The 15,888-nt window shown below is 39.1% G+C and overlaps 1 protein-coding gene across 2 annotated transcripts; it reads left to right on the forward strand.

Moving 5' to 3' along the window:
- Positions 1 to 1,111: 1,111 nt before the first annotated feature.
- LOC122830016 (perforin-1-like) lies at positions 1,112 to 15,351 on the forward strand. 2 transcript variants are annotated; one of them, XM_044115044.1, is made up of 3 exons: positions 1,112 to 1,145; positions 13,349 to 13,869; positions 13,978 to 15,351. In XM_044115044.1, the coding sequence occupies exons 2-3, from the start codon at positions 13,349 to 13,351 to the stop codon at positions 15,155 to 15,157; spliced, it is 1,701 nt and encodes a 566-aa protein (XP_043970979.1). In that variant the 5' UTR covers positions 1,112 to 1,145; the 3' UTR covers positions 15,158 to 15,351. The 2 variants fall into 2 exon arrangements, with proteins under 2 accessions (XP_043970979.1, XP_043970978.1); XM_044115043.1 differs by lacking the exon at positions 1,112 to 1,145 and adding an exon at positions 13,147 to 13,185.
- Positions 15,352 to 15,888: the final 537 nt, after the last annotated feature.

Consider the following 15,888-nt stretch of genomic DNA (forward strand, 5'->3'; position numbering starts at 1 on the left):
CAGTAAGCTTAAATTTAAAAGTCCTCACTAATCTCTTGCGTAACAGTGGTTTGGCTTAACCAGTCATATAATGCCCAGTACAGCAAATACCTGCTGTGAAAAATGTGAAGGTTTTTAGTTTATTTTGACTAAACAAACTAAATGCCCCTAAACTGGCAAAGTGGTTGTCAGTTTAGGGGCATATCATTTACTTTCTTTGCTCTTCTGCCATCTTGTCTGTAATAAGTGCTTCTGTAGTATCTGCTTAGACACAAAAAATCTACAGTTAGTAAACTTAGCAAAAGTAAAAATCAGATGTTTACTTCGTGGCACTTTGTTACCAGAAATGGCATCTTTGTAGTTCTAACTGGAAGCTCTGCCTTCCTCTGTAGGAACTGAGTGTTCCGCCATCTCTGTAGTTTTCTACATCTCTGCTCTTCCTTGTGTTCTGTTGCTATGGTAATTAATCCTCTCTGAAAACTGTCATGTATGAGTGAGGGGGGAGCAAAATTCTATCTCTGTTTTGAGTCTATAACACAAAACAATGTCAGTTAGAATTTGTTTTGATTTGAATTTTGTTAATTTTTTTCTTGCTAATTACGTTGCCATGGTTATTCAAAATGCGGACAAAAGTAATTCTCGTGGGATCGAACCGTGCGTTTTTTTATATTGTGATGGGGTTACGCAGCAGTACGAGCCGCATCAATGGTGAAAGGAAGAGGGAGTTATTTTGAGGTCATTTCAATGGCTCCCTGCCAGGGCCGGACCAAAGCAAAAGCAAACAAAGCAGCCGTTTAGGGCCCCAGGGCCACCAAGCTCCCACAGTGGAGCTGATATTATTTTATTTTATTTTTTTTTTTATAACAATTTCTGTCATCACAATAACAAAAACACACAATGTCATCATGAAGTGATTTGTTTTTACAATATATTAAATACTGTATGTAGAAATCAATATTTTATGGACAAAAAAAAAAAAATGCTCACCTTGGTGGTCGCGGTAGGTACCGCACGCTCCTCCAGTAACATAAGCTGCCGTGCAACGTGCAGTGCGCGCATCAAAACGTCCAAAGCTCCGGTAGAAGATAAGTTGGCAAAACAATGTCTCAAAAAAGGATTTATCCTTCAGGGAGGAAGAAAAGAGGAATAATAGAAAAAAAGTCAAGGTAAAGGTTTGTTTTAATGTGTCTCCATAATGTAATGTAATGTAATTTGTGAAGCTGCTAATAGAAAATTAGCTTTATAGCGACCTTGAACGATTCAGTTAAACAGCATTTATGCTAGCGTCTTTGTGTGAAGCTGAATTTTAACTTGAAATTAGTTGATTCTCCTGATTGGCTCTGTATATTTCTGAGGTTTCTTGGCTTCAAAATGGCATGTTTAATAACGTTTAATAAGAATAATTAAAACTTCTCAATGTTTGATATTGTCTAACAAAATGTTTTCCATCAGGGTACATAGCTGCACCATTAATATATTGGTGAGCTGCTCTAACCTGCTGTAAATAAAATTTTTAGCTATTGGAGTTATGCTTATGAGAAATTAATTTAATCATAGAATGTCATGAATATATGTGTAGGGCTGCACCGATTGCAGTTTTCTGGCCGATTACCAATCTTTAAAAAGCCTGACCTGTCGATTTTGATTTTGGCCGATATCAATTTATTTTATTTTTTTCTGAAATTTTGCTAAATATAGGAGGGAAGTCAGTGAGTTAGCAACGGTGGGATTAATATTGTTAACTGTAAACATTCAGACATAACCTTGTGGGCAGCTCTGTCAGTCACACCTCTCACTGCAGAGCAGAAGAAGACAGAGGCTGATTTTTAAACCTTTGCTGACGAAAATAAGATCAGGGGATAAGATGGGCTTCACTTGTTAGTATCGCCCAATCAAGATCCCCCAAAATTAAGAAAATGGGCACCCAGAAATGGACTGGCCGATAAATGTATCCTATATTATACATGCATAGGATATAATGCAAACAGCACCATCAGAGATGCAAAAAGTTTATAGCCAGTGTGTGAATGATGTAATTGTCTATCTGTTGACTGCAGCCAGTCCACATTGTAAGCAGAATCAAAAGGCCCCACAACCAAATTTCGCTTAGGGCTCCATGGAGGCTTGGGCCGGCCCTGCTCCGTACAAGACCTGGCAGGCCCCATTAACAGAAAATATTGCTTATTAATATTTTCTGTTATGCTGCTGCTCGTTCTCACTAAAACCAGGAAGATAGAGCACATAACACCAGTTTTAAAGTCCTCCACTGGCCCCCTGTCGCTCAAAGAATAGACTTTAAAATACTGTTGTTAGTTTATAAATCACTGAATGGTTTAGCACCACAATACATTAAAGATTTGCTGCTGTTGTATTAACCTTCCAGAACTCTCAGGTTCTGATTCTGGTCTGCTCTGCATCCCCAGAACCAGAACCAAACGAGGAGAAGCAGCATTTAGCATCTATGCACCAAAAATCTGGAACAAACTTCCAGAAAACTGTAAAATAGCTGAAACACTGACTTCCTTTAAATCTCAACTAAAAACCCGCTTGTTAAAAGATTTGTATTTGAAACGTAATCAATTGCAAATTTATTGACGGAATCTGACTTGATGTTGTGTTTTTAATGTTGATTCTATGTTTCATTGTTTTTTTGTGTTTGATTTGATGTCAAGCACTTTGAAATGCCTTGCTGCTGAAATGTGCTATACAAATAAAGTTTGATTTGAATTTGATTTGATTAAAAAATATAAACTAAAACTATTAATAAACAGAAGAGAAATATCCCATGGCAATGTCAATTTATAGTTGGAAGACCACCTAATATAATTGCAGCTTACAATCGCTTGATGGCACAACTCCATTATGTCCTATGTGTCTGATTCAGTTGGAGAGCAAGTGGCTGGAAGGGAGGGGCGTGAAATACAGCTGTTTAATTTGGATTAGTTCTTTTAAATGTTTTTACTGTTGTGCTGTAACATTTTGAAATATATATTTAAAAGAATTGTGTTGTTTGTTATTATTATTATGCCTTCATAATATCAAAATATTAATAGGATATCTCCATGGCTTTCAACTTCATCTTCTTTTTATGGCCGCTTTGCTCTCAAACTCTCTTCATGATAACAACCAGTAGAGTGAAAAGTCTTCATTTAAATCGGGTAATCAGTTCCAGTTTTACACCTGGAATCATGTACCCAATTGGAATCAGTCAATCCAGTGTGTTTGACAGGAACTGATCAATCAGCTGTCACAATTTTTCTTTAGCCCTTTCCTGGAGAAACTGAACCTCTGACAAAGTGCCAGGGTTTATCATAGTGAATGTGGTTCGATCATAGAGATTGGGTGAAAATAATAAGAAACAAATGCTTAAATGTTGTCCATGGGGAACATGTACATAAGACACACTTTACCTCGAGCATTTAGAGCACAAAATGGAGTTTATTCCTTTTCCAAAACTCAAATGGAGTCTGGAAAAATGTAAAAGATGAATAAATGCCTGTGGCAGATCTCATGAGATGAATAAACAGGTGATCAATGGAATAACCACACAATCAAAGGTATAACTACATGTTTGTATGGAGGTTTTTGTCATCATTACATAGTAATGACTTTAATGACTAAATCAGAGATAAATTTTGTCAAGCTGTGTCCAAAACAATAAATGTGAGATGTACCTACAAATAGATACAGTTTCTTTGTAAAGCAGCAGCTATTTAGTCATGAGGTAAATTTATACACAGCCTGACATTTGTGATCAAAACCTTCCAATACAGATATGTATGTGTGGTGCTAAGCCACTTAAGCCACACTGTTGTTTTGAAGTTGTATTGTGGTGCTAACCTAAGTGGCTTAGCACCACACATACATTAAAGATCTGCTGTTGTATCAACCTTCCAGACCTCTGAGGTCTTCTGGTTCCGGTTCTGCTCTGCATCCCCAGAACTAGAACCAAACATGAAGAAGCAGCATTTAGCTTCTATGCACCACAAATCTGGAACAAATTTCCAGAAAACTGCAAAACAGCTAAAACACTGAGCTTCTTTCAATCAAAACTAAACCCCCACCTGTTCAGAGTTGCTTTTGAACCATGATAAACTAACATATTTGATGTGTATTGATGATTTTGATGATGGCATGTAATGTTTGCTTCTGGTTTTCTCAATTGTTGACTGTATGGTAATTTTATGACTTTGTATTTTTGTGTTTTTATGGTGTAAAACTTTGAACTACCCTGTTGCTGAAATGTGCTATACAAATAAACTTGACTGATAGAATGATTACAGTCATTATGGCCTCTTGGCATTCTCTGATTAATAACTTGTCATATTAGGCGGCCATAAATTGGTAATTTTGCATTTATTCCATATGCTTTCTCCTTTCAAGTGATAGATTGAATGGAGCAACGTCTGATATTAAGTTCTTGGAATATTATTTTATAACCTAACCCTTCTTTAAATCTTTCTACAAAATTCTCTCTAACCAGTCTGCTGCATGTCTTCCTTTTTACATGGAAGAAGTTTGATCATATCAGATGATACAATCTTGTGAAAATAGAGAAGCAAAGCTGACCACAGGCAGAATGTGTGAATTTGTTACTCGTGTACAATGTCTAGTTTTCCTTTACCTAGTGCAATCTTTAAAGAAACAATCAAACATAAAAAACATCCCCTTTCTGCTGTTGCAGTCTTCTAAGCAAAATCTTATGAGAATTTTGTTAAATTTTCATCACGAGATAACAATTTGCAAAGAATAGAGAATAGAAAAAGAGTACAACTCTGAGATCAGTGACTAAAAATATGAAATGTATCTCATGAGCTTCTTGTCATTTATTGTTTTTTTTCTTCTATATTTTGCTACAATAATATTACAAATAGATTTTCGTCTGCAGGAAAATAGCTTCAATTTGTCTTGTTCTGAATCATAGTTGCTAAAACAATCTGCTAAAAAGACATCATTGTGATCTAAATAATCACAAGGGCATTTAAATGAGCATATATTAAGATTATTGTGCTGCTTGCATGTTATTTTTAGGGATGTAACAGTACACCCTGTTCACAAGATAATACACAATAAGAGGCTCTTAATAAGAACAGGCTTCATTCTTGTTATCATAGGATACAGAACAAAAGCAGATAAACAATATAACAGCTGGATTGTGCATATTGCAGTAAGAGGAAGAGGAAATTTTGACAAATACCCAAAGGGAACTGGGGGCTCGTTTGCACAACAGGCACAGTTCAATCATTAAGTACCAGTTACACTATCAGATCCAACAAAGATAGACACAGTCATATAGATCTGATACCTGAACAGTCATATTTTGCAGAAGAACTAAGTCAAACCCTTGTTCCATTTGAGGGGGCAACTGTTTTATGCAACTCTGTCTACATTCCCATAACTTGTTCATAATCATAAGACAGCCACATAGGGTTCAGACTTTCAAGCAGCTCCAGTGAAGGTCCTCCAGACCTGATATTACATTAAGGCGGAATAAAAACTTTGTGTTCAAACCAGAATGCCCCAACATCGTCTTAATTTCTGCTGTTTGATCCCAAATTCAGGAGACTTAAATTTTACCTCCTGAATTAGTACTCAAATGCAAAGCATGGTGCAAACCAAGACCCTTCAAGTGAAGAAATTAATGCAAACAAGTTTTGATCTACACTCCAGTGAACAAGCAGACAACAAGAAGAAAACTTGTTCCTGATCAAGATTTGACAAGAGGCCACTAAAACAATGAAAAGCTTATACATTATCAAACAAAGCTGAAAGATGAAAATCTGACACACTTACAAAACTATTTTGCAAAACCAAAGGAAACCAGTACATTTTAAAGAAGGCCATAACCAGATAAGTAAATAAAACTACAAAGGAAAACAGACCTATTTAAATTAGGCATAAGTGCACATTTAAAGTCACACCATGCTCATTTTAGTAGATTTCCTAAAAAACTAACAAAATTAAAAAAAAAATTTAATTGTATTATCAGTGTTTCAGTGGCTACTAAGTGGCTTAGCACCACACATACATTAAAGATCTGCTGTTGTATCAACCTTCCAGACCTCTGAGGTCTTCTGGTTCAGTTCTGCTCTGCATCCCCAGAACTAGAACCAAACATGAAGAAGCAGCATTTAGCTTCTATGCACCACAAATCTGGAACAAATTTCCAGAAAACTGCAAAACAGCTAAAACACTGAGCTTCTTTCAATCAAAACTAAACCCCACCTGTTCAGAGTTGCTTTTGAACCATAATAAACTAACATATTTGATGTGTATTGATGATTTTGATGATGGCATGTAATGTTTGCTTCTGGTTTTCTCAATTGTTGACTGCATGGTAATTTTATGACTTTGTATTTTTGTGTTTTTATGGTGTAAAACTTTGAACTACCCTGTTGCTGAAATGTGCTATACAAATAAACTTGACTGATAGAATGATTACAGTCATTATGGCCTCTTGGCATTCTCTGATTAATAACTTGTCATATTAGGTGGCCATAAATTGGTAATTTTGCATTTATTCCATATGCTTTCTCCTTTCAAGTGATAGTTTGAATGGAGCTCTGTCTGATATTAAGTTCTTGGAATATTATTTTATAACCTAACCCTTCTTTAAATCTTTCTACAAAATTCTCTCTAACCAGTCTGCATGTCTTCCTTTTTACATGGAAGAAGTTTGATCATATCAGATGATACAATCTTGTGAAAATAGAGAAGCAAAGCTGACCACAGGCAGAATGTGTGAATTTGTTACTCGTGTACAATGTCTAGTTTTCCTTTACCTAGTGCAATCTTTAAAGAAACAATCAAACATAAAAAACATCCCCTTTCTGCTGTTGCAGTCTTCTAAGCAAAATCTTATGAGAATTATGTTAAATTTTCATCACGAGATAACAATTTGCAAAGAATAGAGAATAGAAAAAGAGTACAACTCTGAGATCAGTGACTAAAAATATGAAATGCATCTCATGAGCTTCTTGTCATTTATTGTTTTTTTTCTTCTATATTTTGCTACAATAATATTACAAATAGATTTTCGTCTGCAGGAAAATAGCTTCAATTTGTCTTGTTCTGAATCATAGTTGCTAAAACAATCTGCTAAAAAGACATCATTGTGATCTAAATAATCACAAGGGCATTTAAATGAGCATATATTAAGATTATTGTGCTGCTTGCATGTTATTTTTAGGGATGTAACAGTACACCCTGTTCACAAGATAATACACAATAAGAGGCTCTTAATAAGAACAGGCTTCATTCTTGTTATCATAGGATACAGAACAAAAGCAGATAAACAATATAACAGCTGGATTGTGCATATTGCAGTAAGAGGAAGAGGAAATTTTGACAAATACCCAAAGGGAACTGGGGGCTCGTTTGCACAACAGGCACAGTTCAATCATTAAGTACCAGTTACACTATCAGATCCAACAAAGATAGACACAGTCATATAGATCTGATACCTGAACAGTCATATTTTGCAGAAGAACTAAGTCAAACCCTTGTTCCATTTGAGGGGCAACTGTTTTATGCAACTCTGTCTACATTCCCATAACTTGTTCATAATCATAAGACAGCCACATAGGGTTCAGACTTTCAAGCAGCTCCAGTGAAGGTCCTCCAGACCTGATATTACATTACAAGCGGAATAAAAACTTTGTGTTCAAACCAGAATGCCCCAACATCGTCTTAATTTCTGCTGCGTTTGATCCCAAATTCAGGAGACTTAAATTTTACCTCCTGAATTAGTACTCAAATGCAAAGCATGGTGCAAACCAAGACCCTTCAAGTGAAGAAATTAATGCAAACAAGTTTTGATCTACACTCCAGTGAACAAGCAGACAACAAGAAAAAAACTTGTTCCTGATCAAGATTTGACAAGAGGCCACTAAAACAATGAAAAGCTTATACATTATCAAACAAAGCTGAAAGATGAAAATCTGACACACTTACAAAACTATTTTGCAAAACCAAAGGAAACCAGTACATTTTAAAGAAGGCCATAACCAGATAAGTAAATAAAACTACAAAGGAAAACAGACCTATTTAAATTAGGCATAAGTGCACATTTAAAGTCACACCATGCTCATTTTAGTAGATTTCCTAAAAAACTAACAAAATTAAAAAAAAAATTTAATTGTATTATCAGTGTTTCAGTGGCTACTAAGTGGCTTAGCACCACACATACATTAAAGATCTGCTGTTGTATCAACCTTCCAGACCTCTGAGGTCTTCTGGTTCCGGTTCTGCTCTGCATCCCCAGAACTAGAACCAAACATGAAGAAGCAGCATTTAGCTTCTATGCACCACAAATCTGGAACAAATTTCCAGAAAACTGCAAAACAGCTAAAACACTGAGCTTCTTTCAATCAAAACTAAACCCCCACCTGTTCAGAGTTGCTTTTGAACCATGATAAACTAACATATTTGATGTGTATTGATGATTTTGATGATGGCATGTAATGTTTGCTTCTGGTTTTCTCAATTGTTGACTGCATGGTAATTTTATGACTTTGTATTTTTGTGTTTTTATGGTGTAAAACTTTGAACTACCCTGTTGCTGAAATGTGCTATACAAATAAACTTGACTGATAGAATGATTACAGTCATTATGGCCTCTTGGCATTCTCTGATTAATAACTTGTCATATTAGGTGGCCATAAATTGGTAATTTTGCATTTATTCCATATGCTTTCTCCTTTCAAGTGATAGTTTGAATGGAGCTCTGTCTGATATTAAGTTCTTGGAATATTATTTTATAACCTAACCCTTCTTTAAATCTTTCTACAAAATTCTCTCTAACCAGTCTGCTGCATGTCTTCCTTTTTACATGGAAGAAGTTTGATCATATCAGATGATACAATCTTGTGAAAATAGAGAAGCAAAGCTGACCACAGGCAGAATGTGTGAATTTGTTACTCGTGTACAATGTCTAGTTTTCCTTTACCTAGTGCAATCTTTAAAGAAACAATCAAACATAAAAAACATCCCCTTTCTGCTGTTGCAGTCTTCTAAGCAAAATCTTATGAGAATTATGTTAAATTTTCATCACGAGATAACAATTTGCAAAGAATAGAGAATAGAAAAAGAGTACAACTCTGAGATCAGTGACTAAAAATATGAAATGCATCTCATGAGCTTCTTGTCATTTATTGTTTTTTTTCTTCCATATTTTGCTACAATAATATTACAAATAGATTTTTGTCTGCAGGAAAATAGCTTCAATTTGTCTTGTTCTGAATCATAGTTGCTAAAACAATCTGCTAAACAGACATCATTGTGATCTAAATAATCACAAGGGCATTTAAATGAGCATATATTAAGATTACTCTGATGCTTGCATGTTATTTTTAGGGATGTAACAGTACACCCTGTTCACAAGATAATACACAATAAGAGGCTCTTAATAAGAACAGGCTTCATTCTTGTTATCATAGGATACAGAACAAAAGCAGATAAGCAATATAACAGCTAGATTGTGGATATTGCAGTAAGAGGAAGAGGAAATTTTGACAAATACCCAAAGGGAACTGGGGGCTCGTTTGCACAACAGGCACAGTTCAATCATTAAGTACCAGTTACACTATCAGATCCAACAAAGATAGACACAGTCATATAGATCTGATACCTGAACAGTCATATTTTGCAGAAGAACTAAGTCAAACCCTTGTTCCATTTGAGGGGGCAACTGTTTTACTGAGTGGATAAGAATGCAACTCTGTCTACATTCCCATAACTTGTTCATAATCATAAGACAGCCACATAGGGTTCAGACTTTCAAGCAGCTTCAGTGAAGGTCCTCCAGACCTGATATTACATTAAGGCGGAATAAAAACTTTGTGTTCAAACCAGAATGCCCCAACATCGTCTTAATTTCTGCTGCGTTTGATCCCAAATGAAGGAGACTTAAATTTTACCTCCTGAATTAGTACTCAAAGTGCAAACCATGGTGCAAACCAAGACCCTAATGTAAAGAAATCAATGCAAACAAGTTTTGATCTAAAATCCAGTAAACAAGCAGACAACAAGAAGAAAACGTTTTCCTGGTCAATGTACTTGTCATAAAGGGTGTGATGTTGGCGGTGGTGAGGTAAACGCAGCAGACCCAGATGAGGTGTAGATGAGGAGTTTAATGAGTTAAACCCGGCAGCACTGCTGAGCGGAGGGCTAATGCTCACAACAGGTAGCAACAGGAGATCAAGAGGACTTAACAGTCAACTCCTAAATGAAACAAACGTAACTCAGACGTGACACAGCCGTACACAGACGTGGGAAGACGTAGATTGACGTAGGACCCGACAAACACACGGAGACACAGGTGACATTAAATACACAAGAGGTAATCAGGGAACGAGACACACCTGGGAACTAATCAAGGGGAGACAGGACAACACAGAGACTCAGACACACAGGAAACTTGAAATAAACATACAGAAAAACACAGAACACGACAGTACCCCCCCCTTAACGGGCGGCTCCCAGACGCCCAAAACGGGAAACCCAACGAGGGTGGGCGGCGGGGAGCTGGTTGGGGGTCCAGAGTCCATAAACAACGAAAAACTACCCAACATAATTGGGCGGAAACACAAGGGTCCAGAGTCCAAAAACAAAACAAAACAAACCCAACTAAGTGGGCGGAAGCACAGGAAGGCGGGAACCACAGAAGCGGTCCGGCGGCCGTCCGCGGCGCCGGAGGCGGGAACCACAGAGGCGGTCCGGCGGCCGTCCGCAGCGCCGGAGGCGGGAACCACGGAGGCGGTCCGGCGGCCGTCCGCGGCGCAGGAGGCGGGAACCACGGAGGCGGTCCGGCGGCTCCAGCGGCGCAGAGGCGGGAACACGAAGCGGTCCGGCGGCAGTCCACGGCGCAGGCGGGAACCACCAGGCGGTCCGGCGGCCGTCCAGCGGCGCATGGCGGGAACCGAGGCGGTCGGCGGCCGTCCCGGCGCAAGGAGAGTCTCGGGAGGAGCACCAGGGGTCTCTGGGGTCTCGGGCGGGGTCTCGGGAGGAGCACCAGGGGTCTCTGGGGTCTCGGGAGGAGCACAAGGGGTCTCTGGGGTCTCGGGAGGAGCACAAGGGGTCTCTGGGGTCTCGGGAGGAGCACCAGGGGTCTCTGGGGTCTCGGGAGGAGCACAAGGGGTCTCTGGAGGAGCACTAGGGGTCTCTGGAGGAGCACTGGGGGTCTCTGGAGGAGCACTGGGGGTCTCTGGAGGAGCACTGGGGGGCTCTGGACAGACACTGGGGGGCTCGGAAGCGTTGCTGGCGGCTCCGGCCGCGGAAGCGTTGCTGGCGGCTCCGGCCGCGGAAGCGTTGCTGGCGGCTGGCTCAGGAGGCACTGGAGATGACGGGGCTGGGGTGGTGGAACGGGAGGACAGAGTCTTGGGTCTGGGAGGCAGCGGTTCTCCAGCCATGACTGCTAGCGCTGCCTCACGCTCCCACTCTGTCTCCCTCTGCAATTCCACCAACTGCAGGTGCGGAAAGCGCGGAACCCAGTAATCCAGCAGCAGACCCAACCGGATGGCAAATCCAAGCCTTCTCCAAGCCACGTACGGTTTTGCCATGGCCTCCTCATACTCGCGTATGGTTTCCAACAACTCCTGCGTTTCTTCTGGGTCCATAATGGGAAGTGCGGGCCTCACCGTTGTGTTGGTCGGGTCCTTCTGTCATAAGGAGTGTGATGTTGGCGGTGGTGAGGTAAACGCAGCAGACACAGATGAGGTGTAGATGAGGAGTTTAATGAGTTAAACCCGGCAGCCCTGCTGAGCGGAGGGCTAATGCTCACAACAGGTAGCAACAGGAGATCAAGAGGACTTAACAGTCAACTCCTAAATGAAACAAACGTAACTCAGACATGACACAGCCGTACACAGACGTGGGAAGACGTAGATTGACGTAGGACCCGACAAACACACGGAGACACAGGTGACATTAAATACACAAGAGGTAATCAGGGAACGAGACACACCTGGGAACTAATCAAGGGGAGACAGGACAACACAGAGACTCAGACACACAGGAAACTTGAAATAAACATACAGAAAAACACAGAACACGACAGTACTTCAATCATCATCTGACTCAAGAGCAAGTTATGAAGAAAATCCAAAATAAAACCCACTCCTTTGGTGGAAAACCTTCAATATACTAACCAGAAAAAGGGTACTAGAATTTTAGATCATACTGACAACCCCAATTGCTCCGAGTCATTTGATTTTTGACCCATTGTTGTAAATAGCTATGACAAACTTACATTCACGGTTTATGGCGACGATACAGACTCTGATACAGAGTCTGGCAAAACAGCCAAAGTCCTTTCTGTTTCCTGTCACCTCCACCATCAGAACGACTGTTTTCAGCAGCTGGAATACAGGTACTAATGGAAGAGCAAGTCTGAGTTCTGAGCATGTAGAGATGCTCACTATAGTGACATTTTCTTCTACTCTTGAGTTGATCTAAAAAGCTAGGTTATCATAAATATTGTTGAAAAATGTATTAATCTAAATTCAACCTAGCTTGTCACTAGGTTGACAAGCTAGCTTGGTTGACACTATTGTGAATAGTGAACAATATTCACTATTTAAAATAGTGAATATTGTTCACTATTCTTAAAAATGTAACAAAAATGTATTAATCTCAAATCAATATTTTGAAAATGCTATTTTCTGGGCAACAAATTCAAGCTTTTATGTTTTTTTTGCCATGACGTTGCACTGTGAATTTGTATTTTAAAATTCTAAACACTTAATTATTGGGGCATGTTTTACTAAAAGTATCTACTGTTCGATTAACCAAAAAATAATCACTAGATTAATTGATTATTAAAATAATTAATAGCTACCAAGTTGTTTATTAACCAGTACAGAAAGGTTAATAAAATGTTGGAAGCGGCAAAAAGTTTGAAAGAATTAAGGAAAATAAATTGCATAAGTATCCATATGGGATACCCTGTCCATCCATCCATCCATCCATTTTCCGTTCACCCTTGTCCCTAATGGGGTCGGGAGGGTTGCTGGTGCCTATCTCCAGCTATGTTCCGGGCAAGAGGCGGGGTTCACCCTGGACAGGTTGGGATACCCTGTTCACGAGATAATACACAATAAGTGTATTGGTATGAAACTAAGCTGATAAGAAAAGCTCCACCTTCACATCAATAGTATAAGAGCAGCCAGACACTTTACAGACGATCAGAGCTTGCAGTCTTCTGTCAGAGTAAGACTTTAAAAACTTTCACCTAAACTCTCATTTTTGCTGTTCCAAATTCTATATATGGTTATTTACTAAATATCCTGAAGCAGAATTTTTCTGTGCATATGTGTATGTTTGTGAATCTTTTGCTATGCAATTTAAACATTTAAATTATTTTTTTTCACAGATGACTAGACTTCTGCAGCTCCTGCTCCTGACCTGGACATTCAGTCCTCTGTGTCTCTCAACCACTGTGAGTTTCATTGGTTCACCAGAGGAATGTAAAACTGCTCACTTTGTTCCAGGTTACAACCTGGGTGGAGAAGGCTTCGACATTGTCAAAATGCAAAGAAAATCTGCCTATGTCATCGACACTGAAACATGGGACCTTGGAAATGGCACTTGCAGAATGTACAGAAACAGCTACCAGAATGGAGAGAAACAAAAGATCCCAGTCTCTGTGGTGGACTGGAGAAATGTCCCGAAATGCAATTTGAGAGTCTCCAGTATGGTCTATGATTCTGTTGAATCTCTCGTCAATAGCTCTACATCATCTGTGTCCAACGACTGGAAAATTGGTCTTGAAGTTCCTTTTGTCTCAGTTGGTTTTGGAGGTTCCCATTCCAAGGTGGCTGAATTTGGCATAGCAAAGTCAAAACAAGACCGCTACACCTTTACCCGCCATTCTGTTAGCTGTACCTTCTACAAGTGAGTGTCAAGGCAGAACTTACTGTGCAACTTTTCATTAAGCTGCTATGCATAAAGTATGTCTGTGACAAAAAGTAACTTGTTTTATCTGTTTTCATTCCTTCACAGCTACAGACTGACAACAAACCCACCTTTGCATCACGAATTTAAAACGGCTGTGAAGTCTCTTCCTCCAAATTCTTCTGGGTTACCATATCGCAATTTCATCGATACTTATGGCACACATTACATCACACAGGTTTTCCTAGGAGGGGAGATAAAAGCAACAACATCGATTAGGACCTGCGAGGCATCCTTAAAGGGGCTGTCGGCTACCGAAGTTAGTGACTGTCTGTCAGTTGAAGCTTCAGTTAACTTTGCTTTTGTGGCAAGCATTAAAGCTATGTATGAAAATTGTCAGAAAAAAAAACAGAATCTGGGCTATGGTCAAAGTTTCAACTCTGTGTTTAGTGAACGTATCACAGAAGTTGTTGGTGGGGACAAAAATGATGTTGTGTTCTTCCAAGGGTCTAATGATCCCAGTGTCCATATCGCATGGAAAGAGTCTCTTAAAACTACCCCTGACATCGTGAGTTACAACCTGAAGCCTCTGCACACAATTCTGCCAGATGGTCATCCTGCCAAAAGTGGGCTTAAAGAAGAGGTGGAAAAGTATATTAAGGAGAATGCAGTGCTAAAAAAATGTTTAGAATCCTGTCAAATTGGACACAGATCCAATAGCAGAGATCCCTGTGCTTGTGTGTGTAACGGCAACCAGAATATTAGGTCAAACTGCTGTCCAGCTGGAAAAGGTCTTGCAACATTGAGGGTGTACAATCTTTATGCTAGGGGACTGTATGGTGATTGTTGCTCTCAGACAGACGCTTCAGTGGTTGTTAAATATACTAACCAGGAAAAGCGTACTGAAAGGATAGATGAGTCTGACAATCCCAATTGGTCAGAGTCATTTGATTTTGGATCCATTGTTGTAAATTACTATGACAAACTTACATTCACGGTTTATGACGACGATACATATTGGAAAAGGGACCTGCTTGGTAGTTGCTCCATTGATCTCCGCAGCGGAATCGTTTCAAACAGTTGCATGTTTGATCATGGTACCTTTTTTTTTAGCTACTCAGTTGAATGTGCACCAAGCCTTGGTGGCAACCAGTGTGAGGAGTACATTCCTTCTCCCATGGATCCGTCTTTGGCTAAAGTTTTCTACTCCAGAAACGGGGTTCTGCTTGGAGATTTAAATAAGGGGTTTGTTAAATCTGCTCCTCAGCCAGGTTTGGGCCAACTGTGAGACGACTGGATGATGACAAGGATTTTGATCTGAATCATTTTTGCTTTTGGCATTTCTATCTTTGACTTTTATATTAATTAAAAGAACATAGTTTGCAAATTCAGTCTAAATGTGATAATCTGTACTGATAACTTCTGTCTCTGTTTCTTCCTTTGTACTTGCAAATTACTGCAATAAAGCATTCATAAAGACAACAGTTGCTTCCATGTTGTAATTTGAGTATGACAAATAAATATTTTAACTTAAGAAGCTCCAATGCACATGATCAACAGAAAGTTACACAAAAATTTTTTGCTCATATGTTTTAGAAACATATTCAAATTCTTTTGCACAGTACATCAAAAATGTGGGATTTACATTAAAATGACAAAAGTGTACTGAGTATGAATTCTGCTTTACAAGGAAAAGAAAAATGTATTGCGTGTAGAAAGTTCAATTTTCTGACACATAATAGTGGCCCCATAACAAAATTTAGCACGCCATCTGCAAGATGGCATCTTGATATGACATCTTTATAGAGAAAAATTGTCTTGGCACACAAAGACAACCAGCTTATCTGCCTGGTGTGACTGGAATACTAAGACAAGACATGTTGGGGTAGTATCTGGTTTCTTTCACCTGCACAATACCTCAAATGCCTGGCCCACCCTGTTCATCATATTTAAAATGATATCCAAATCTGGTACCTGCATTTATAACTTGTGTGCTCAATTATTGTAATCCAAACTTAA

The sequence above is a fragment of the Gambusia affinis genome, linkage group LG04 (assembly GCF_019740435.1).
Source record: "Gambusia affinis linkage group LG04, SWU_Gaff_1.0, whole genome shotgun sequence".
Classification (NCBI taxonomy): domain Eukaryota; kingdom Metazoa; phylum Chordata; class Actinopteri; order Cyprinodontiformes; family Poeciliidae; genus Gambusia; species Gambusia affinis.

What these genes read in the sequence shown, in the direction of transcription:
- LOC122830016 (XM_044115044.1), top strand. Translation starts at nt 13,349, where the DNA reads ATGACTAGACTTCTGCAGCTCCTGCTCCTGACCTGGACATTCAGTCCT. An exon ending in GTTAGCTGTACCTTCTACAA is followed by an intron (nt 13,870 to 13,977) that starts GTGAGTGTCAAG and finishes ATTCCTTCACAG; the next exon opens with CTACAGACTGACAACAAACC.